This window comes from Bos taurus, chromosome 13 (genome assembly GCF_002263795.3).
Source record: "Bos taurus isolate L1 Dominette 01449 registration number 42190680 breed Hereford chromosome 13, ARS-UCD2.0, whole genome shotgun sequence".
Lineage (NCBI taxonomy): Eukaryota > Metazoa > Chordata > Mammalia > Artiodactyla > Bovidae > Bos > Bos taurus.
The window spans coordinates 61347036-61369691 of NC_037340.1; the positions used below are offsets into that span (position 1 = coordinate 61347036).

The 22656-nt window shown below is 54.1% G+C and overlaps 1 protein-coding gene and 1 long non-coding RNA gene across 5 annotated transcripts; one reads left to right on the forward strand and one right to left on the reverse strand.

The window, feature by feature from the left end:
• Positions 1-1401: 1401 nt before the first annotated feature.
• LOC132346946 (uncharacterized) lies at positions 1402-7977 on the reverse strand. Its single transcript, XR_009496974.1, has 2 exons — positions 6171-7977; positions 1402-1983 (listed from the first exon to the last, which is right to left on the reverse strand). It is a non-coding gene; the product is annotated as an uncharacterized lncRNA (long non-coding RNA).
• MYLK2 (myosin light chain kinase 2) lies at positions 1587-22656 on the forward strand. Of its 4 annotated transcripts, NR_198900.1 has the most exons (14): positions 8089-8147; positions 8245-8344; positions 8833-9331; positions 10687-10988; positions 12787-12892; positions 13450-13543; positions 15625-15734; positions 15829-15970; positions 19238-19308; positions 19411-19539; positions 19888-20040; positions 20175-20307; positions 21695-21859; positions 22495-22656. NR_198900.1 is itself a non-coding variant. In XM_005214769.5 (13 exons), the coding sequence occupies exons 2-13, from the start codon at positions 8293-8295 to the stop codon at positions 21773-21775; spliced, it is 1872 nt and encodes a 623-aa protein (XP_005214826.1). In that variant the 5' UTR covers positions 1587-1690; positions 8245-8292; the 3' UTR covers positions 21776-22656. The 4 variants fall into 4 exon arrangements, 3 of the variants coding, with proteins under 3 accessions (XP_005214826.1, NP_001422058.1, XP_010809800.1); XM_005214769.5 differs by lacking the exon at positions 8089-8147 and adding an exon at positions 1587-1690 and having other exon boundaries at positions 21695-22656; NM_001435129.1 differs by having other exon boundaries at positions 8075-8147; positions 21695-22656.

Consider the following 22656-nt stretch of genomic DNA (forward strand, 5'->3'; position numbering starts at 1 on the left):
AGGAAGTTTAGTCGAGCTTGTAGAATCCCGTTCTCACTGGTTCGGAGGTTGATGTCTATACTGTAGCCTCTGTGACTCTTACTTGCACATGAGCCATTTTCTCTCTTGTAATTTGTTACTACAATTATAGAAAACTAATACGTGAAGCAACATAGCAGGTAGGAGTTGGGAGGGGTTGTTAGTATCTTCCCACCTTCACTAAACAACTTTTTGTTCATTTCCCTAGCTATATCTGGTGGGCTGCCGTCATAGGTCGCACAGAGTCGGACACAACTGAAGCGACTTAGCAGCAGCAGCAGCAGCAGCTATACTGACCACAGGGTCTTTGTGTTTTCCTCACACACAAACCAAAACACTCCTACTCACAGCCCCAGGAAAATGGGCAGGAATTGGCAGGCTTGAAAGCTCAGCCACTAGAGTTGGGGAACTTTTCTTTAGGGTGGTGGTCCTCAGGCTGGCCTGGAGACCAGCAGATCAGCATCACTGGTACTACAAATGCAAATTCTCCAGCCCCCTGAATTAGACACTATGGACATGGAGCCCAGCACTGTGTTTTAACAAGCCCTGCAGAGAGCTGTGAGGTACCCCCATGGGTGAGGACCACTGTGTCAGGAGATGTCCTAGTGGACAACAGGACTCCCAACTCAATGCTCCCTACGAATCAGGAAATCTGCAGCCATTCTCTCCTGTGACCCTCAGTATCCAGGCCAAACCTAGAGCCCATGTGGACAGCAGGAACATGCCTCCCCTCTGAGCTCCCTGGAGAGTCACATTTGTGCAGCCTGTTCATGTTACCCAGGAGAGCTGCTGAGTTTGAGTGTTTATCTCCTTAGCCAAGGCTCCATTACCAGAAGATGGAAGAATGCTTTTCCATATGTCCTTCCAACAAGTCATAAGACAGATGAGGAAAACTGAGGCTCTGAGTTTAAGTTACTATCCCAAAGTCACACTGCTGGTAAGTGGCAGAGTCAGAATTTGACCCAGGTCTGTGCCCTCAAGTGCCTTTTGCACCACACCAGTTACATCCCATGAGAGGATGGATGGACATTTTCAGGAGCTCCTGGAGGACAGGGCCTAGCTCTTTTGGGAGCCGAGTGACACTTGATCAAGAGCCCCATGGGTGAAGAAGAGATTGTTTCTATCACCCACCATGGCCAGCAACTGAGGACTTTGGAGCAAGCTTGTGGGCTGGAGCCCTCATTGAACTCTTGATGTTGCTTGTGGGAACCTCCTGCTATGCTTCCCAGAGACTGGGAGCAGGCGGGGTTCTCTCTCCTCAGTTTCACCCAGCAGGCTTCTCCTCAGACCAAGCTGGATGCTTGCGTTCCTGTCCGGGATGCGGCAGCTGCCGGTCAATTAAGTCACAAGCCTCAGCAGACCTGAATGATAGCCAGAGTGGTCGAAGTGCCAAGTGAGTGCAGCCTGAAGGTGCTTTGTCCCAGGCCACTCATCCTTTATTTGAAACCCCCATTACCATCCCAGATGCGACCCTCTTCTTGCAGCAGTCTCTCAGAGCTTGTCACGCACCCCCTGGCTCATGTGGTAACCCAGTTCAGCAGACGGGCCTGGAGAGTTATAAATAGCTTAGGGGTAGGCCAGGAAGCCAACCGGTGCACCAGGACAGAACATGCATTCCCCGCTTTTGGAGCCATTTCCTGGGATTGTGTGCCGGGAGTGACTCTTACTGCAGGTAAACTCCGATTCCTCTCCTCTCCAGGGTCTGCACTCTGCCCTTTAGTCTTGCTTCTTTCTGTTTGTCCCCCTGCCCCCACGGGCCCTGCCTTTGGAAGGCGGTGCTTCCAAGTCTGCTTCTGGGACATTTCCTGTTCTTGGAACAGCTGCACCAGCCTGGGGTACCCTCCTGCTACATGATCCTATAGGGAGGTATCCAGTGGCCATGGGCAGTTTTCAGATGACCTTGTTCCTCTGACGTCATTAGATGGCTATTTTTGGCTTTGCTGTTTGTGCTGGAGAGAAGTTGGGCTGGGATGGGCGAGAGGGAGAAAGCATGAAAGAGGGTTCGGTCTTGGTTTCTCATCGTCCCAGGGCCCTACCAAAATAGGAGCATTTATACTTCAACATTCACAGAGCACCTACTGAATGTCAGGCCCCGCAGCTACCAAGCTGTGACATAATCTAAATATTCTTCACTCGCCCACAAATTCACTGTTCAGCAGGCGTTTACTTGGTGGTGTGGAACAGTGACGATGAGTGAGGGCTCTGAGCCTGATGGCTTGGGTTTGAATTCTAGTCCCAGTGGAATCCCACATCTGAAACCCTGGGCAAGTTACTCCTCTCTGTGACTCAGTTTCCTCTTGGAAACAGGACTGATAATAGTATCTACCTCATAACATTACCATGAAGATTAGAGGAGTTCACATCTGCGTCTGGCACAGGGTAAATGCACAATAAATATTAGGGGCTATTATTATTAATGACAGAAGCACCACTGTTTGTACTGAGTCCTTGGGATATAAGGTTGACTGACATGGTCCTGATCTGTTCTGAGCTGGCACCTGATCCCTAGAGCCCCAGGTACTAGGGCAGTGCATGCAGCCAATACAAGTCAGAAGGGAATACCTGCCGTGAGTACTGCGAGACCCTAGCTTGTGGAAGCATTCCAGGGAAACAGGTGAAGTTCTTGCCCTGGGAGAGCCTCAGAGCAGTGGTTTTTAACTCTGACAGCACATGGGAATCCTCTAGGCAGGTTTGAAAAATAAGACTGAGCCCCTCCTCCAAATGTGCTGCTTCAGTGGTTTGAGCTCAAGAGGGGCTCAGACTTTAGAAGTCATGAAAGTTCTCCAGACTTTCCCACGCGCATCAGGGTTGAGAATACAGCCCAGGCTAGAAGGTTGTGTGTCCTGGGAATACCCTGCTGACCACCTCAGGACTGCCTCAAAGGTGGCCTCTGACTCGTGGGTTCTCAAATTTCAGGAGTGCATGAGCGCCCCCTGAAATGCTGGTTATAAAGACAGATTCCTGGGGCCCCATTTGAAGGAGGCTTCATTTTAAACAAACTCTAGGGCCTAGGCACCGAGAAAGCCTGCCGCAGCCATACCTTTAGCTGAGAAGTCACTTGTCCTCAGTCCCCAAAACTGTACCTCTGAGACCCCACGGTGTTTCTTATCTCATGTGTAGCTCTAACCATTTTCTGTGTTGAGTTGTAGAAATGTGTATATTGATATCTTGAATTATTTATCGCCTAAGAGTTACAAATAGTCATTTCAAAAATGTCTCAAAATCCAGACAAAGCATAAAAATAATCTCTCCTCCCACACCTGCATGTATATATGTGTATATGCATACATATCCCCCCAGATATTTTCTCTACAAATATTTTTAGCAACAAAAAGAACCCACTTCATGAAGAATTTTGCAGTCTTTTTTTTTTTTTCCCAAAAAATGTACTATATGGTGATTCTAGAGCTTTTCCTCACCTTCATCTCTGTGTCCCCAAAGTGACCAATTTAGTTCTTGCCACAGAGTAGGGCTTCCCTGGTGGCTCAGACGGTAAAGAATCTGCCTACAGTGCAGGAGACCTGGATTCCGTTCCTGGGTCAGGAAGATCCCCTGGAGGAGGGCATGACAACCCACTCCAGTATTCTTGCCCTGGAGTATCCTAGGACAGAGGAGCCTGGGGGGCTAAGGTCCATGGGGGTCTCAAAGAGTCTGACAGGACTGAGTGACTAACACTTTCACAGAGTAGAGCACTTAGTAATAATCTTGGCAATAAAACTCTACAGTTCTGGGTTGAACAATGAGTGTCATTTAAACTTTCAGAGAAATCTACGTCTAGTTGGTCACACAGAATGTCCATAGATCTCTGCTTACCCTCCTTGGAGGAAAGGACTGGGTCTGCGGTAAGGCCAGCAGCCTTACCAGGACTGTCCCTGGGGCTGAGAGGTACTGCCAAAGCCCCAGGCTCAGGGACCCAAGATGGGAGAGGGCAGAAGAAAACAGCCCTTAGTTGCTCCCATATCAGGACTGGAGGGAAAGTCGTGAGGAGAGTTGGCTGCGCTCTTTGGAGTCAGAAAGGTCGTTGCTCAACTCCCTGGATTTTCCATCACAGCCGAGCAGGCAGAGGGTCAGGCCGGGAAATGTCTCCTCTGAGCCGGTCCTTTTAAAGCCTCTTGGCTAAATCTGTTTCCTCCAGGAGCCAGGGAAGCAGTGCCCAAGTGGAGTTAACCCCTCCACACCCAAGGAATTCTCCCAGGGATGGTTGAGCCTGGGAGCCCAGACTTCTGGAATGCAGAGCCTTCCAGGGCAAGAGGCCTAAGGAGCCGTGAACTCTGGCTGGAGAAACCTTCTCTCTGGCCTTGTTAAATCCAGCAGGCATAATTGCATCCTCCTGACCTTAATTCCCCTGGCGGGTTTAATTGGCCCTGGCATTGCCCCACTTCCTGTCCTGCCGCTGTAGAGGCGGGGGTGGGGGGTGGGGGTGCATGGCTGCACAGCTGGTGCAGGGTGGGAAAGCCCCTTCTTAAGGGTGGGCAGGGGCTCTGGCAGCCCCCAGGCAGGTGGAGGAGGTTTCCCCGTGCCCCAGCCCTGTGCCTCCCAGGGAGCAGCTGGCCAAGCTGAGCTCAGCTCCGGCGGGTGGACGGGCGAGCAAGCTGCAGGCAACCCTGTGGATCCAGAAGAGGTCAGGCTCTCGTCTCAGTAGGAGTGAGTATGGAGAACCCTCCAGGGACAGATGAGCCTCCACCTGGGGTGTCCACATGATGGAGACCCCACAGGGCGGCAGGCACTGGGCCAACCACTCTACATCCACGTGCTTGCTAAATGCTCCCAGCTGTCCCTGGGAGAGAAGCAATGGGACAGAGTAGTTATGAGCTGGGTGTTGTGTTAGCTGGTTCAAACCCAACCCTGTGACTTAGCCCTGTGACCCAGTTTTCCTGTCACATCTGTGAAATGGGGATGAAACAGCTGATGTTTATATGGCACTTAAGTACCCACGCGCTGTTCTAATGCTTTATGTACATACTTCCCCTGTGATGAAGGGGCTCGTCCTATAAATGAAAGACAAGAGAAGGCATTTGCCCGAGATTTACAGTCATTAATCTGAGAGCGTCACTGCCCAACCTCCTCAGCCACTGCTTGGCAGGACTGTGGTAAGGATGGAATGAGGACGGGGCCTGGCCCACTTGGTAAGAGTTATTATTTGGGAATCGTAACAGTAACAAATGTAGCAATGAAAGCCCCTTATGTTGTCCCAGCCTGGATTTTGGTCTCAAAAGGTGGCTGTAGATCTGAATCTGGGTGATTTGAAGTTCTTCGATAGCTGTGTGACTAGGGATAAACCTCTTACCCTCTCTCAGCATCAGTTTCCGCACCGTTAAGAGAGTCTAGCACTTGGCACCTGGAGTCCCTTGTGAAGATCCAACAGACTGAGCAAAGCCCCTGGCAGAGCCCCTAGTGGCCCTTCACAGGCACTCACTCACTAAACGGTCAGTACTGATAACCACGACCATAACGAGAAGACATCAGCAAGGGCCATTATGATAGAGTAATCCCACGAACGTGGTCCAGAGCCTGGACCCGGTTACTCATCAGGCACCGGTTGGCAAGTGCACTTTGTGCCGGGGACACGTGTGAGCATCATGCAGCCCCTGCCCTCGAGGGGCTCGGACAGTGTCGGTGGTGGGATCAGCCCAGAACGGGAAGGAACCAGAGGAGGGAGTCCAGCACTTCGAGCTAAACCAGAACATGCTGTGGGGACAACCAAATAGAGGGCCAGGGGTCCGTATTATAGGCACAGACAAGAAGATTTCAACCTTCAGAATGCTAGGAGGCCCATAAAACCGGTACCCGGCAGGGAACCAGGGTGAGACACAGTCTGGGAAGTTTTAGGCAAGAAAGAGAACTCTGAGCCATAAAGAAGCACATTTCTGGCCCAGCTCCCTTCCCTGAAGAGTGACTTTTGGCAAGTTACTCTTTGGATTCTGCCGTCTTCACCTAGAAGACAGGTTGAGAGCCTTCACAGAGTTATTATCAAGGTGATGTTTTAAGACAGTATGGATAAAGCTAATAGGAGGCACTCAGAAAATGGGAGTTCCCATCTTTTCAGGGAGCCTGGGTTCAGATCCCAGCTCGGCCCCTTCCAAGCCCAATGGCTCTGGGTCAGCTGCTTAACTTCTCTGTGCTTCAGTTCCACCATCTGTAATGGTACCTACCTCACTGAAGATTCCAAAGATCTGGTTCCGAAGATCACACAGGAGCACTTGGAACAAGGGCCAACACACGTGGTGAGTACTGTATAGCTGCTAGTATTTTTGCTTCCTAGAAGAGGCAGGCTGTCAGCTAGGAAGGAGAGAAATGGAATAGGGGAGGCCAGGTCAGAAGAGGAGGACAGACTGAATAAAAGGCAGCAAGCTGGGGAAGGGGCTCCAACTCTGGCGTTTGCTAGCCTTGGACTGACAACCCCGACACTTTCTCACCTAAGAAAACATCATTCATTTTGAATAGTAATCTGTTCACATAATTTTAGGTTCAAATAAAGAAGTAGAAGACTATGCAGTGACATCTTTCTCCCACCTCTGGCTCCCAGTTTCTTAGCCTGTCAAGGAAAACTTCATGCTTGTAAAGGGAAATTGTATATATTAGATATATTGCTGCTGCTGCTAAGTCACTTCAGTCGTGTCCAACTCTGTGCGACCCCAGAGACGGCAGCCCACCAGGCTCCCCCGTCCCTGGGATTCTCCAGGCAAGAACACTGGAGTGGTTTGCCATTTCCTTCTCCAATGCATGAAAGTGAAAAGTGAAAGTGAAGTCGCTCAGTCGTGTCCAACTCTTCACGACCCCATGGACGGCAGCCTACCAGGCTCCTCCATCCATGGGATTTTCCAGGCAAGAGTACTGGAGTGGGGTGCCATTGCCTTCTCTGATTAGATATGTTATGTTCACTATTATAAATTTTACCCCCTTTTGCACAAATGATAGCACCTTCTACATGCTGTTCTGCACGTTGCTTTTTGTCCCCCCATTTTGTAGGTTGCTTCTTGTCAGTTCACTCACAGCTTCTTCCATCTTTTTTACAGCTACACAATTTCCTACTGTTCAGATGTGCTGTATTCTCAAGCCATTTCCCCCTTCCCTGTCTCAATGGAGGGCAAGCGTTGCTTCCTCTATTTGATCATTGGAGGAGCTGGGCCCTGCAGTGGGGTTGGAATGACTGGATGGGTCACCACAGTCAGGACCTGAACCCAGTCCTGAATCCACTCCAGAACTATTTCCAACGCACTCAGCTTGGGGCTAGTACTCAAGGTGGCCTGCAGAGAAGCTCTGGGCACAACACCTGGGTGATGGAAGGCCCTTTGGATCATACCTCTCCCCATCCCATCTCTGCTTGAACACCTTGGGCTGGTGGTCCCTGGGTCACCACTGTGGAGGAGGATCCTTGGAAAAGACTCTCCACCAGCCAGCCCCCCCCACTTTCCAGTGGGCCATGCATCAGCTCAGGGGAGCAAAAACACTGACCATCTCTCACAGCTGTTTGGGACAGCATCCATCTCCCCAAGAGCCCAGGAAAATGACATTTCAAAAGAAACGGCTTTCAGGCCCATAGGCAAGTTGAGCAAGCGCCCCCGAGACCTTTTCTTACTCAAAGATGCTCCACACTGGTCTGGAGGCCAGGTGCAATGCTTGTGGACACAGAGCTGGGTGCTGGGGTCAGGGTGACTATGCCTGGGCCTGTGTGGTTCAAACCAGGCTCTGGGGAACCCCAAGAGATGTTGGCAGAGCCGGAGCCTGGCCTGAGCATAGTCTTGCCCTTCAGCCCTGTCTGAGAGCTCCCTCATCTATCTTGTTCCAAGTCAGAGATACCAGGCAAGGTCTGGGAGAAGGCTGCTCCCCCGGGGCCCCAGGTGCCCCCTCCTGCTTTCTCTTCCTGCTTGTTCCAACACTACTCTCCCCTCGGTTGGTCCACAGGAAGAATGCCGTGTCCTCTGAATGGGGGCCAAGAGTGACAGGTGGTGGCAGTCAGAGTTGCATGGCCCCTGGTGTAAGAGATCCTCTCCCCCGTCCCCGCCTCCTCTGCCTGCACCCCTGCCTCCGCCTCTGCCCACCAGGCGCCGGCCTTACAACTGCCCAGGACGGCTCCCGGGCAGCCGCTGTGAGACAGACGGACACCAGGTTGCCCCTCTCCGCTCCAGGTGCCTCTGTCCCCTCCGCCGGCTAGCCCCCGCCTCCTCTCAGCCAGACAGGAGGAGGCATCCAGCAGCCCGACACACCTTTCTCTTCTTTCTGCAGCTGGAAAGACTCGAGTTAGACAAGCAGAAGCACACGCCTCCCTACCTCATGGCGACGGAAAACGGAGCAGTGGAGCTGGAAATCCCAAGCTCATCAACAGGTGCCAAGTGGGGGCCGGAGGTGGAGGGAGGAGCTTGGGAAGGGGTGTTTGAATCCAGAGCTGGGCCGGTGCTCTGGATTTGAAGTGGGAGTTCTGTGCCCAAGGCTTCTTTGTGTGGCACGTGGAGGACCCAAAAATCAGAATTATCTCTGGATAGGGTAGGACTGGGTCAAGGGCCCACGGGAAGCCTTCCCCAGAGAGACCGGGAGAATGTGAAGTCCCCGTGGATGAGGCCTGAACACTCAGAGCAAGGGTTGGGGGGTGGGCTCAAGGCCCACCAGGGGCCCAGAGCCCTGCACCCAGGGCCTCTGAGGCCCGGACAGCCCATATTGGGAGCCCACGGAATGGCCCCAGAAGTTCAGCGGGACAAGTGCTTGTAAACTGTGGCCTGGGTAGGAACCTGGGCCCAGAACCAGTCCCTGGCCAGCCTGGCTGGGGAAGGAAGGGTAGGAGGGTGGATCCTGACTGGTGTTTCACCTTCTTTGCAGACACAGCACCAAAGGCTGCAGCAGGTGAAGGACCCCCAGCTGCAGAGAAAGACCCTGGGCCCCCAGATCCACAGAAGGATCCTGGGCCCCCAGATCCAGAGAAGGATGCTGGTCCCCCAAACCCAGAGAAAGAACTTGAGTCCCCAGACCCAAAGAAAGAACCTGATCCCGACTCGACGAAAGATACTGAAGCCCCGGCCCCAGAGAAAGGGGACGGGGCCTCAGCCCAACCCTCAGCCAGCAGCCAGGGCCCTGAGGGAGAAGGAGGCCTGCAGGGAGAGCCTGCAGAGGGCTCGGCTGGGCAGCCGGCAGCCCTGCCCCAGGAGACAGCGACAGCCGAGGCCAGCGTCAAAAAGCCCGAGGCTGAGCAGGGGACCCCCGGCAGCCAGGACCCTGGAGAAGCCAAGGAGCAAAAGAAGGTAGCAGAGGGCCAAGCGCCGAGCAAGAAGGGCTCACCCGCCTTTCTGCACAGCCCCAGCTGCCCCGCCGCCATCTCGAGGTGAACGGCCCTGCCTGGGAGCGGGGAGGGGTCTGCATTACTGTCTGTCTCGGGCACTCACCACGTGCAGTGCTGGCTTGGGCAGTTCCAATGTTCAGCTCCCTCTGTCCTAGGCATTGGCCTGACCGCCTGGTCTTCCTGCAGAGATCAGAACTCTGTGATAGTTCACAGAAGCCTGGAGTGTCAGGCAGCAGAGGACCTCAAAGACCCCTTCTCCAGGCATCTGGAGTCCAGAGTCCCCCTTACCCCATGGACTTGGATCTCACCAAGGGCAGGACTGAGATGTCAGGAGAAAAAGAAAACTCATCTTCTTAATACAGTTATTGGTATAATCTGAAAATATGACTAATAATCAGGCTGATAGATAATTACTAATACTCTTGAAGTGAAAAGTGAAGTGAAAGTGAAAGTCACTCAGTTGTGTCTGACTCTGCAGCCCCATGGACTATACAACCCATGGAATTCCCCAGGCCAGAACACTGGAGTGGGTAGCCTTTCCCTTCTCCATGGGATCTTTCCAACCCAGGGATTGAACCCTGGTCTCCTGCATTGCAGACAGATTCTTACCACCTGAGCCACAAGGGAAGCCCAAGAATACTGCAGTGGGTAGCCTTTCCCTTCTCCATGGGACCTTCCCAACCCAGGAATCGAACCGGGGTGTCCTGTACTGCAGACGGATTCTTTACCAACTGAGCTATCAGGGAAGCCCACTATACTCTTAGAACTATAATACAGCACCAGTCTCAAGGTGCAATTCGTTAGCTTTACCTGAATGCCAATGATATAAGTGAGGTTATTAATGATATATTTATTGTAAACCACAATAATAACACTTACCATACCAGTTTAAACTATGTGGTAATATAAATTAGTATCATTAATACATTATCAATTGTATCACCACAATTTTATGAATCAAGAGCTACATAACCTCCCTAATTGTCACTACCTAATGATTAACCAAATCAGCAATCCTATTAACAGTTGTTAATGATCTCTTAGTGCATTGATACTCAAAATAGCAACACAGACATGGGAATTCTCTGGTGGTCCAGTGGTTAGGGCTCTGCACTTCCACTGCAGGGGGCATGGGTTGGTTGTTGGTCGAGGAACTAAGATCCTGTATGTCGCATGGCATAGCTGGGAAGAAACAACCACCACCACCACAGACATTTACGGTGTTATTAAAATCCCCGGATTTTATATGAAGTGAATTTGGATTCATCATCCAACGTGTTTGGGTGGGGGCAAGGCTGTATCAGCTCTAGATTGCAGACTAGGTTTTGGGAGGCCTGCCGGGGTGGGGGGAGCTGTGGCTGCTGAAGGTGTCACCCATCTGTGTTCTCACGTTTCAGCCTTGAGAAGCCACTGGCCGAGAAGCCCCTAGATGAGACGTTAGAGCTTATCTTTGAAGGAGTGCCTGTGACCCCTGGCCCCACAGAAACTGAGCCAGCCAAGGTAGCAGAAGGAGAGAAGAACCTCCCGGGAGGCAGCCAGAAGGAAGGAGAAGAGAAGGCTGCAGGCCACGCTGGCCAGGATGGGGTGCAAGGGGACACCTCGAGGGGGATCGAATTCCAGGCCGTTCCCTCGGAGAGATCGGAGGTGGGGCAGGCCCTCAGTCCCACAGCCAAGGAGGAGGACTGCTTCCAGATTTTGGGTAGGCCGGGGCTGCCCTGGAGCCCAGGGAGGAGGGAAGGGGCTCTCCGTGTCTCCCCCGTCTCCTCGCTTAGAGCACTAAACCCTTCTGAGCCACCTCACCCCGGGTGATTCATCAAAGTGTCATCCAACCCCAGGAAGTCTGAGTTCCTAGTCCCCTTCAAGAGATGGGGAAATGGGGACTCAGGAAAGGGAGCACCCCAAATCCACAGCTAGAGCAGGATATGAACCTGACTCTAGAGCTCTCTTGTTTACTTTCTTCTACATTGGCTAAAATGGAGTAAAAAAAAAAAAAAAATCAGACATGTTGGAGCACCACCAGTTCTCTGGACGGTGGGGTTTGAAGTTACTCTATAAAAGGGCTCAAATGCCCTTTTAAACTGCATCCTGGACGGGTAGGGAGGGTCATGGGAGCCACAGAGGGTTGTGAACTGAGGAGCACAGGTGTGTGTGTGGAGGGGGGAGGGAGGCGGTGACCAAGGAAGCTGGGCACATGAGATGGGCAGGACCGGAGTGGCCTCAAGTGCTGATGCTTTATTCAGCGAGCAGAAGGGTGCCATTGAGCATGAGCAAGCTTGGCCCGTAGGTGAATAGGGAAGGGGCCCGGGCAAGGGTGCAGCAGGCCTGGGGGGTGGGGTGAGATGGGGTCAGGAGAGCCCAGAGTGTCCTGACAACCCCCCTCCTCCAGGCCGAGGTGCCCTGGGAGACCTGCCAGTCTGCCTGGTGAGCGGCATAGTGCCACCCAGACAGGGTGGGAGGGCCTGGCGGCTGGGCGGCAGCCAGGAGCCCTGCCTCCTCCCCTTAGCAGCGGCACAGACCTCCAGGGCCCACTCAGCCCAGCAATCACATCCTCGAGGGACGGACCTGAACAACCTCCAAGGGCCGTCTGATTTATCACCAGCCGGCTTCCCCTGCGGCCTCTTGCTATTTATAAAGAGGTTTCCATTCCCGGTGACTCAGCCTGTCGGCGTCCAGGGCCTGCTGTTCCCCGTATTGTCACTAGGTGGCAGCAAGTCTCTACCAAATAGCTCCATCCCCGGCTCCTCCCCGCCCACCCCTGCCCCTGGGCCAGGGCCGGGGGATACCCATTCCACAGGTAGTGAGAGCTTGTGGTGTTATTAGAGGGGGTGGTAGGCAGGTCCTATCCTCGACTCCTTCAGACACAGTAACGCCTATCTGGCATGGCGCTCCACCATTATAGTTGAAAGTGAAAGTAGCTCAGTCCTGCCAAACCCAACTCTTTTCAACCCCGTGGACCGTAGCCCATCAGGCTCCTCAGTCCATGGAATTCTCCAGGCCAGAATACTGGAGTGCGTTGCCATTGCCTTCTCCAAGGGATCTTTCCGACCCAGAGATTGAACCCTGGTCTCCTGCATTGCAGACAGATTCTTTGAGCAACCAGGGAGCTCACAGTTAGGAACCCCCCACCCCACCCCCGCCCCGCCCTGCTCCGCCCTTTTTTTAAATGGAAATGAAAAACTTTGGGTTGGAGTCCTCATACCTTATAATGTGGGAGGGTCTGAGGAATCCAATCAGCCATCCCCACTGTTGTGCCTGGAGAAGCTGAGCCCCCCTCTGACAGAGGCAGAGGCCTCTCAAGGAGGGTGAGTGTTGGTGGCAGAGCTGACATTGGAAACTGGGCCCCGAGCCCCTAGCCCCTATCCTGGAGCCAACTGTCTCCCAGGTATCACTTGGTGAACGCCCCTGGATGGGGCCCAGGCCAGGCAGGAGGGCATGGTGTCAGGATGAGTCCTTAGCAGCCCCAGCACTGACCGAAATGGCTCTGCTCTGCTCCACAGATGACTGCCCACCGCCCCCAGCCCCCTTCCCCCACCGCATTGTGGAGCTGAGGCCCGGGAACATCAACAGTCAATTCAGTCTGAACTCCAAGGAGGCACTGGGCGGGTGAGAATTGGGGCCCCGAGCCCCTGGCCCATGGGCGGGAGAGCGTTAAGTCCCCAGGCCTTACATCTGCCCCATGGGAGGCCCAGACATTCCGATCAGATGTGAGCCGCAGGGTCACAACTGCTTCCATGTGGTCTCATGTGTTTGTGTGCAGGCTGTCACATGGCTGGTGTGTCAGTCACTCACACAAACACACCATTGGTCATTAGGTGTTTCCCATAGGAAGCACGTAATACCGTCCTGTCTGTCTCAGTTTGGAGTACCACACTGACCCCTTCAAGATGATCCTCTGTTTTGTTAGAAGTCCTGAAGTTCCCTCCCCCGGGGCCTGGTGCCCTCGCCTGCCTGTGAGGTGCCCATCAGGGGCTGTCCTTTGATGAGCCTACCTTTCCTGAGGCTGTGGTTTGTGCAGGTCAGCTGTGGTCTCTGCAGTAGAGCTCACGTTTGGGGAGGGTACTGGAGCTGGCTGGGATTTCCGCATCTCACAGGGAACAGAGCACAGGCCCCCCACACTTGGCCTTGGCAACTCCCTTACTCTCAGCCTCTTCCCTCTCCAGCGGCAAGTTTGGAGCGGTCTGTACCTGCACAGAGAAGGCCACAGGCCTCAAGCTGGCCGCCAAGGTCATCAAGAAACAGACACCCAAAGACAAGGTAGTGCAGTCTGGCTGTGGGGAGGGCGAGGGGATCCTTGGAGCGGGTGCCTCTCACCTCCCGCCACCCACACGTCTGCACCAGGAGCCGGGGGTGAGAAGCTTGGTGCTCCAAAGACATCACACAGATCAACAGATAGACAGGCGGACAGTCCTGCCATAGGGGCCTGATGCCCCTGACCATAAACTTCACCCCACAGTTGGTGAATTTATCTTGGGGACTTTCCCTTCAAGCCCTCTGGTTCAAGTCAGTAAGGGCTGATGAGCACAGGCTCTGGGCCAGATGCTGTGCTGTGCACTGGAGGTCCCCGAGGGAAGCCAGGTGGTCCCTGCCCCCCAAGAACAGCAAGGGAAACAGGCTTCAACACCAGTCCGGGCCTGGTTCAGAGCAGTGTTCATTCAAGGAGTGAATGAATGAATGAGGCATAGACTCATATGGAGTGAGGGAGTCGGGTATGTGAGGGGGTGATGGCAACCTAGCAGCCTGGCATGGTGAGAGCTATATAACTTAGGAAAGCTAAGGTGGGAGGGTAGGGAGAGGAGTTGTCACAGTGGAGTCTCCCAACTCACCCGCAGGTCAGCAAAGGGTCTCCTGAATGAAGGCTTTGAAGAAGGAGGAGCTGTTTTCCAATGGGAAAGGCAGGGGAGAGATTTTCAGACAGAGGGGACTGTGGATAGAAAGGCCTGAGGATCAGAAATGGCAGATGGGAACCCTTGAGTCGAGATCAGGACCAGGGGAGCAGAGACAGCACATACAGAGGCCTGGAGCCCAGAAGGAGCAGGAGAAGCAGCTCCGGAGGAGTGCTGGGAAGTCAGAAAGATTTTCTTCGTGACTCTTTCTCTATTGCTTCCACTTAATGGGGCTTGGGTCCCAGGCCTCTATCATGGACCTGGCTCAGCGGAGATGCTCAAATGTGATGTGTAAATTAATTGGAGACAGCTATTGATTGGTTAATTATTGGGTACTTTTTCTGTGCTGTACACTGTGCCAAGTGCTAGGGAAATGGCATCAAACAAGTCCTAACATGCTAGAGAGACAACTAAAACCAAACTGCTAACAAACAACTAAAACCAAGCTGAAACATAAAAAGTGTGGTGTCCGGAGCCGAGACAGTGTTAAGAAGACAAGTAAGGCCAGGAAGGAACAGGGTGTGTGGAGCTGCTCAGATAGGATCAGGTGACCTTAGGCTTCTCTGAGGAAGTGGCGTGGAAGGTGAGATATTCCAAGGAATGGAATAATGGAAAATGGAACAGTTCAGGCAGTGATCCAGTGCTCTGGGGGAACAGATCTAGGGAGAGAACTGATCATTTGCCAATTTCCTTGGTGTAAATATTCCTACTGTGGTTGATTTCAAGCTACGATGTGACCACTGGCTGGCAGACTTTCTGAAAGTGACAAATAATGGCAGCTGAAACTAGGAAGGCAGTGATGGGGGAGCTGAGAAATGATTGGATTTGTAATCTACTTTGGAGGTGGAGTCAAAGGATTTACTGATTGGTTGGATGAGAGGGTGTGAGGAAGCAAGAAGAAGAGAGAAACCCTGGAAAGCTCCTAACTTTCTGTCCTGCACACTGGGGTTAAAAATGACGGCCTTTTGCTGATGGACATGCTGTGGGCAACTCAACTGCGGGGAAAGGGTGGTATCAAGGGTTTAATTTTGGGCATGAGAGATTTGAGATGCCTATTAGGCATCCAAGGGGGAGGGACTGGTGTCTGGAGTTCAAAGGAGCACTTAGGGGTGGAGATATGTATTTGGGAATCAGTCACATCTGGATGGAATTTCCAGTCATGGGACTTGAGAATGCCCTGGGAGAGAGTGTAGAGCAGGGAGGGCTGAGCGGGAAGGATGGGGCCCAGGATTCAGCCAGCAGGAGGCAAAGAACCAGCAAAGCAAAGGAAAGATGTCCCAGCAGAAATGATTGTGTGGTAAGGACACAGGCTGGAGGGTCGGGAGAGAGATGGGAGGCAAGGAGACCAGCGAGGAGGGGGAGGGCAGTGGTCCAGGCTAGGCCCACCCGAAGAGGATGGAGGGCAGGGAATCATGATGCTCAGATGGTACCCCTGATGCTCCTGGGCCCCAGGAAATGGTGTTGCTGGAGATTGAGGTTATGAACCAGCTGAACCACCGCAACCTGATCCAGCTTTATGCGGCCATCGAGACCCCGCATGAGATCGTCCTCTTCATGGAGTAGTGAGTGTCGGCGGCAGGGTGGGGGCCTGGTGTTGGGGGGGAGCAGAAGGCAGCAGGCCCAGAGGCAAGCCTGTAGAGGGGTCTGTGCACACAGCATCGAGGGCGGCGAGCTCTTCGAGAGGATTGTGGACGAGGACTACCAGCTGACTGAGGTGGACACCATGGTGTTTGTCAGGCAGATCTGCGATGGCATCCTCTTCATGCACAAGATGAGAGTTTTGCATCTGGACCTCAAGGTACTAGGGGTGGGCAGCCTCCTGGGAGGGGTCGGGGTGGCAACGGACCACCTGAGGTCACTGCTGCAGCCAACCATCCCTCCATCCCCCGTGACTCCTTCTCCTCCTCCATCCAGTCCTTCCAGCTGTAAGAGTCAAAACAGGGGGCATGTCAGAGAGCAAGAAAGACTTGGTCCCAGCCCTCTCCTAGTCTGGAGTTGTTGTAGTACTTGTCGAAAGGGTCTCTTGCCGTCCTGTGAGCCCCACATATAACACCAGCTGATCAGTGTTGCAGGAGCACCTGCCTCTGTGTAGGCCCCTGATGGGCACTGCTAATGTCTGTTCACTTATCCCACAAACACGTGTTGAGGGCCCACTAGATGCCAGGCAGTGTTGGTGGTGGAGACCCACTGGTGAACAAAATAGATAAAAACGCCTGCCCTCGTGGAGCTTACGTTCTAAAAGGGGAATCAGGAAGATGCATCAGTAAGTATAGTGTTGGGCTTCCCTGGTGGCTCAGCGGTAAAGAATCTGCCTGCCAAGCAGGAGACCCGGCTTCAATCCCTGGGTTAGGAAGATCCCCTGGAGAAGGGAATGGCAACCCACTCCAGTATTCTTGCCTGGAGAATCCCATGGACAGAGGAGCCTGGCGGGTTACAGGCCCTGGGGTCACAGAGAGTGGGACACGACTTAGCGACTAAAACAAGAGCAGAGTGCAGTGTCGGTGCAGCAGCATGCACGGGGCAGGCACTAACAGAAGTGTGTGCTGAGAGAACGTTTATGTTCTTCTTGCTCGATACCTTGCACATAGCGGGTGAGGGAAAGCAAATACTGGGTTGGCAAAAAAGTCTGGGTTTTTCCCTAAGATTTTATGAATCCCTCCAAGTCTGATCAGCTGGCCGTGGCCGTGGTGTGGAGTGGGCAGGGGCCCCATGAGTGCCAGGTAGCCCCATCTTTATGGCAGGCGTTAATGTTTGTGGAATTAATGGGAAGGCTAGTGGAGAAGATGAAATCTGAACACTGAGGCGGGTGAACGCCCATCGGCAAAGTGGACAGTACTTTCATTCATTCATTTGGTAAATACATACTGAGCACCTGCTTCTGTGCCTCTGTGCACAGTGCACAGTGCTGGGTGTGGTTGTTGCCCTCTGGATGGTGAGGACATGACCCTATCCCCTGGAGCCTATGAGGTCAGTGGTAGAATCAGGCGTAATAACTCAATGAATAGATCGTTTTATTTTTTTGTTAAAATTTTTCTTAATTTTTATTTTTGACTGTGTCACTCAACCTGCAGGGTCTTGGATCCCCCACCAGGGATCAAAGCCACGCCCCCTGCAGTGGAAGTGCCGAGTCTTAACCATAGGACTGCCAGGGAAGTCACTAAGATCACTTTAAACCACTAAAAGCATTATGAAAAAGTGCATGAGTGTAACAGGGAGACATACAAGGTAGAACTGAAGAAGAAGGTAAAGGCCAGAGCATTCAAGGTCCGATACAGGAGATGCTCCTGGTGCTCTTGTGAACTAACCCCTCCGCTGTGCTTACTAGTGGTCAGAGGCACTCAAGGCGTGTCTAGAGTGTGCGACAGCCCTTTGGGTCAGGTGTGCTGTTATCATTGCCACTGACAAGTGAGGGAGCGAGGAGGGTAAGGGAATGGGTTTCAAAGGGGCCAGTCTGACAGCAGGGAATTTAGGAGGTGGTCATAAGCCAGGAGAGATGATGGGGCTGGAACCCGTAGCAGTGGGGGAGGAATGGGAAGTGGTCAGATGATGGACACATTCTGAAAATAGAGTCAGCCGGATTTCTGATGGTTTGGATGTGGGAGGGCAGAAGGAATGCAAAGAGTACAGGTGCCTCCCGAGTTTCTGGGCAGAACTCAAGCCTGCGTGATGGCACTGGAGGCTGCCCTTCTCCGGTAAAAGCCATTTTCCTTGGGGTAGAGCAGGGTCCCTGATTAAAATGCAGTGTCCTGGGGAGAAGTTTGACTTAAATCTCTGTGTCCTAAATGTGATTTTTTTTTTCAGGATAGCAATAAGTTTTTCATCAGTAAAGGGTTTCATGGTCGAGTAGGCTAGGTGAACCGCAGCCTGAAGCCCCTTCCCGGGGTCCCAGCTGCAGGGCTTTTCAGGAAGTCCCCTGTCCTCGTCCTCCAAAAGGAGATCTGGATCTGTCCGGTTTCCCCTGCCAATTGTGTCCTTGGAGCCTTTTTTTTTTAAATGATATTTTTTCTCTTTTTTTAAATTTTCTTTTGGCTGTGCTGGGTCTTCACTGCTGTGTTTGGGCTTTCTCTAGTTGCGGTGATCCGGGGTCACTGTCTAGTTACGGTGTGAGGGCTTCTCATTGCGGTGGCTTCTCTTGTGGAACCAGCCTCTAGGCGCATGGGTTTTAGTAGTTGTGGCTCATGGGCTCCAGAACATGGGCTCTTTGATTGAGACACATGGGCTCAGTTGCTCCAGGGCGCGTGGGATCTTCCAGGACTAGAGGTCCTTGCATTGCAAGGACCACTGGACCACTGGACCACCAGGGAAGCCCTCCTTGGGGCCTTTGCATCCTTCCCGTGTTTCAGTGGAGCACTGTTGGGCTGTTGAAGTCACTAGCATCCTGCTCTGAGCGCAGCAGTGTGAAAGGACCTTCAGAAAGCCTCCTGTTTGGGGCCTCAGATCAGATACCGCAAAGCCCAGATGAAGAACAGAACCCTGTTCTTCAGAACCCAGCTGGGTCAGGAGGTGGAGGCCCTGGGGGAACTGGAAGACTCCCGCCCATCTCAGCGGTCAGCACCAAGTCCCTCCAAGCCGTGTGTGGCCATATGGCCAGGGCTTACGGTGTTCCAGGTGGTGCTGAAAATCAGGGTTCTTGTGTAAAACCTGCCTTTTAGCCATCATTAACGACTTACAACGTTTCTGCCCCACAACCTCGGATGAGTCCTATGTCCTTGTGTTACATGAGGAGGAGATGGAGGCCCAGCGCAGGAGGGGTTAGCCCTTCAGTGATCTCACATGCTCACCCGTGCTTGGCGTGCCGGATTCCAGGAGTCTTGGCTGAACACCTACTGGGTGCTTTGTTAGACGCTGAGGGTGGGGAGCAGGGACGCCTAGAGAAGAGCCCCTCTCGGGCCTCCAGATCCCCCTCTGTGTCTGGAACAGGTAGATCTGAGAGTCTCTGATGGGGGGCTATCCACTCTGGCAGCCTGGGCCTCTGGTCCAGGGAGCCTGGGCCTTGGATGGACTGGGATGGGGAGGGAGGGTGAGCTGGGTCAGAGGTCAGTCCAGGCCACCCCCTTCTCCTCAGCCAGAGAACATCCTGTGCGTCAACACCACGGGCCATTTGGTGAAGATCATTGACTTCGGCCTGGCACGGAGGTACCACCTTGGGAGGGCGGGGTGGGTGGGGCTAGGGGAAAGTGGGAAGGTGTCTGGGAATGGGCTGGGAGTTGTGCTCTGAGCTCTTGGCCTGACCTCCAGGTATAACCCCAACGAGAAGCTGAAGGTGAATTTTGGGACCCCAGAGTTCCTATCCCCTGAGGTGGTGAATTATGACCAAATCTCCGATAAGACAGACATGTGGAGCCTGGGGGTCATCACCTATATGCTGTGAGTGTTGATGGGGTTGGGGCACATGGGTGGGCAGCTGAGGCCAAGATCATTTCCACCTCCCCACTCCCTCAGTTGAGGTTTACTGGGCATTGGGGGTGCACTCATCATTCCTCTTCTTCACGGTAACCCTGGGAAGCTGGGATGATTATGGCCATTTTACAGATGAGAAGAGTGAGGCTCAGAGAGGGGAAGTGACTTGCCCAAGGTCACCCACCCAGATTCAAACCCAGGTCTGTCCCACTTGAGAGGCTGGGGGTCTTTTCAGCTCATGGTGCTGCTACTCAGGATCCGTTGCATCCCCGACCCAATCTCACCTCCCTGCCTCCTACCATCGCTTCCTCCCAGCCTGAGTGGTCTCTCCCCCTTCCTGGGAGACGATGACACAGAGACCCTGAACAACGTTCTATCAAGCAACTGGTACTTTGATGAGGAAACCTTTGAGGCCGTGTCAGACGAGGCCAAAGACTTCGTCTCCAACCTCATCGTCAAGGACCAGCGGTGAGGCTCACCCCCCAGGACATGAACCCCATGTGTGCAAAGTCCAGTGCGTGTGTGTGCCGGGTGGGAACTGGGCTGGGAGGCCGGCTCCCAGGCCTGCCGCCTCCTCTCACCACGCCACCCTCTCTCCACAGGGCCCGGATGAGCGCTGCCCAGTGCCTCGCCCACCCCTGGCTCAACAACCTGGCAGAGAAGGCCAAGCGCTGTAACCGCCGCCTCAAGTCCCAGATCTTGCTTAAGAAATACCTCATGAAGAGGCGCTGGAAGGTACCGCTGGACTGAGGCGGGGAGGAGAGGGGGATATGGGGTGGGAAGGGCACTGGCCCCACTGGCCCCGTCTTGGCCGGTTCGGTCTGGAAAACAGAACTGGCTTTTCTCTCTTTGTCCTGGGCTGGCTCCTGCCCTGGGTGGTGGCCCTCCACTCACCCCCTCCACCCTGGGGAGGGGCATCCTTTTATGGCCTGGGCTCAGGAAAAGGTCTCTGATCCCCATGTCAGGCTTCTTCCCTTCATTTCATAAATACTTCTTGACCATCTACCACCTCCGGGCACTGGGGACACAGCAATGGATTTCACTCTTCGTGAACTTACTTTTGTTAGAGGATGGGGAGTTATTAAAAGGAATTAAGGAAGGGCTCTGTTGGCTCAGATGAAGAATCTGCCTGCAATGCAGACAACCCAGGTTCGATCCCTGAAGATCCCCTGGAGAAGGGAATGGCAACCCACTCCAGTAATCTTGCCTGGAGAATTCCATGGACAGAGGAGCCTGGTGGGCTACAGTCCTTGGGGTCACAAAGAGTCGGACATGACTGAGCGACTAACACTTACACTTATTAGGAAAAAATAAGAATGGTCAGAAAAAAAAAAAAAAAGAATGGTCAGGAGTGCTGGGGAGAGGCTGTGCTTCTACATAGGGTGGCCAGGGAGGGCACACTGAGAAGGAGCCTGTGAACAAAAACCTGAGGAGATGAGGGCTGAGTCAGGCTGGTATGGAGGGGGAGTGGCCCCAGGCAGTGGGAGCAGCGCGCGCAAAGGCCCTGAGGCAGGAGCACGGTTGTGGAGTGTGAGGAACAGGTAGGAGGCCAGTTCCTCTGAGTGGAATAAGCAAGCGGCAGGAGAGGTGTCCGAGAGGATGGGGAGGCAGGGCGTGGAGAGACTCAGCCACGGTGAGGGGCTTTTTCTTGGAATGAAATAGGAACCAGACTGCTTCCCAGGTGGGTAGCGCTAGTGGGAAAGAACCTGCCGGCCAACGCAGGAGACGTAAGAGATGCGGGTTCGATCCCTGGGTCGGGAAGATCCCCTGGAGGAGGGCATGGAAACCCACTCCAGTATTCTTGCTCGGAGAATTCCACGGACAGAGGAGCCTGGCGGGCTACAGCCCATGGGGTCACGGTGACACGACTGAGCGACTTAGCATGCACACACAGACCGCCACCAGGGGAGCGGTACTCAGGTTTGCTGACGGGTCTGTTGAGTGAGGCAGGGCGTCCTGGAGGCTGTGGTGTCATGGCGCCTCCTGTGGCCATTTTGGGCACTGCAGCCTCCCTGGCCAGGGTCCCTCCTGGGACGAAGGGGACCTTAGGAGACTCACAGCCTGTCCTACAGCTTCCCCCCTGCCCCGCTGCTGACCGGGACCCCTCTCCCTCATCCCTCAGAAAAACTTCATTGCTGTCAGCGCTGCCAACCGCTTCAAGAAGATCAGCAGCTCGGGGGCACTCATGGCTCTGGGGGTCTGAGCCCCGGGGAGCAGCTGAGGCCTGGACGCAGCCGCGCAGTGGCCAGGGCTGAGGCCACACAGCCCAGAAGGCCGGAGCAGACGGGCCAGATAGCCGGGCCAGGCTGGCCAGGACGAGGCTGCGCCAGGCTGGGAGGCTCGGGGCTCCCACGCCCCCGCGCGGTGACTGCTTCCCCGACATGAGCCGCCTCAGATGTGGCCTGACTCCATCCTGCTAGCGCCTCCCCAGACAGGGCTCTGGCCCCCAGCACAGCCCGGACGCCAGGGGCCCTGTTGTTCCCGCCTGGCTCCCCTTCTTGAAACTGCTGCTCTGGTGACCCCTGCTTGACCTCACCTGGGGCATCCCTGGCCTGGGCTTGTTCCTAGCTAGAGTGGGAGGGCTGGGGGTCCTGGCATGTGGGGCTTCTGCAGTTGTGGGTGGGAGGCCTCGGTGGGGCAGGACGGCAGACGGCCGGTTTCTAAGGCGCAGCTGCCCCGGGGAGACAGAGCAGGCTTTGTGAAGGAGGGCCTCCGTGTCCCCACCCGCACGTCTCCCCACTCCCAACAGATAAGGCTTAGCACACACCATCTGGTGCAGGGCCCGGCTCCCGCCCACCTTCCTTGCGACCACCAACATACAGGAACTCTGTGTGAGAGAGAAGACGCCCAGCCCAGGCCTGGGTGGAGGGGGAGGGGAGAGGCCTGGAAGACAGGGGAGACCACCCCCGAGCTTGCCTGAAGGCCAAGCCAGCCTAACCCAGCCACTCCGGCCCCCATTCCAGGGGTCACCCACGGCCTCAGAGGATGGTGTCGGCAGGCCCAGAGGAGTGGGAAGGCTGTCGGGCAGCCCCCAACCTGCTCTCAGCTTGTGCCATGTAAATAAATGTACAGGTTGGAAGTGGC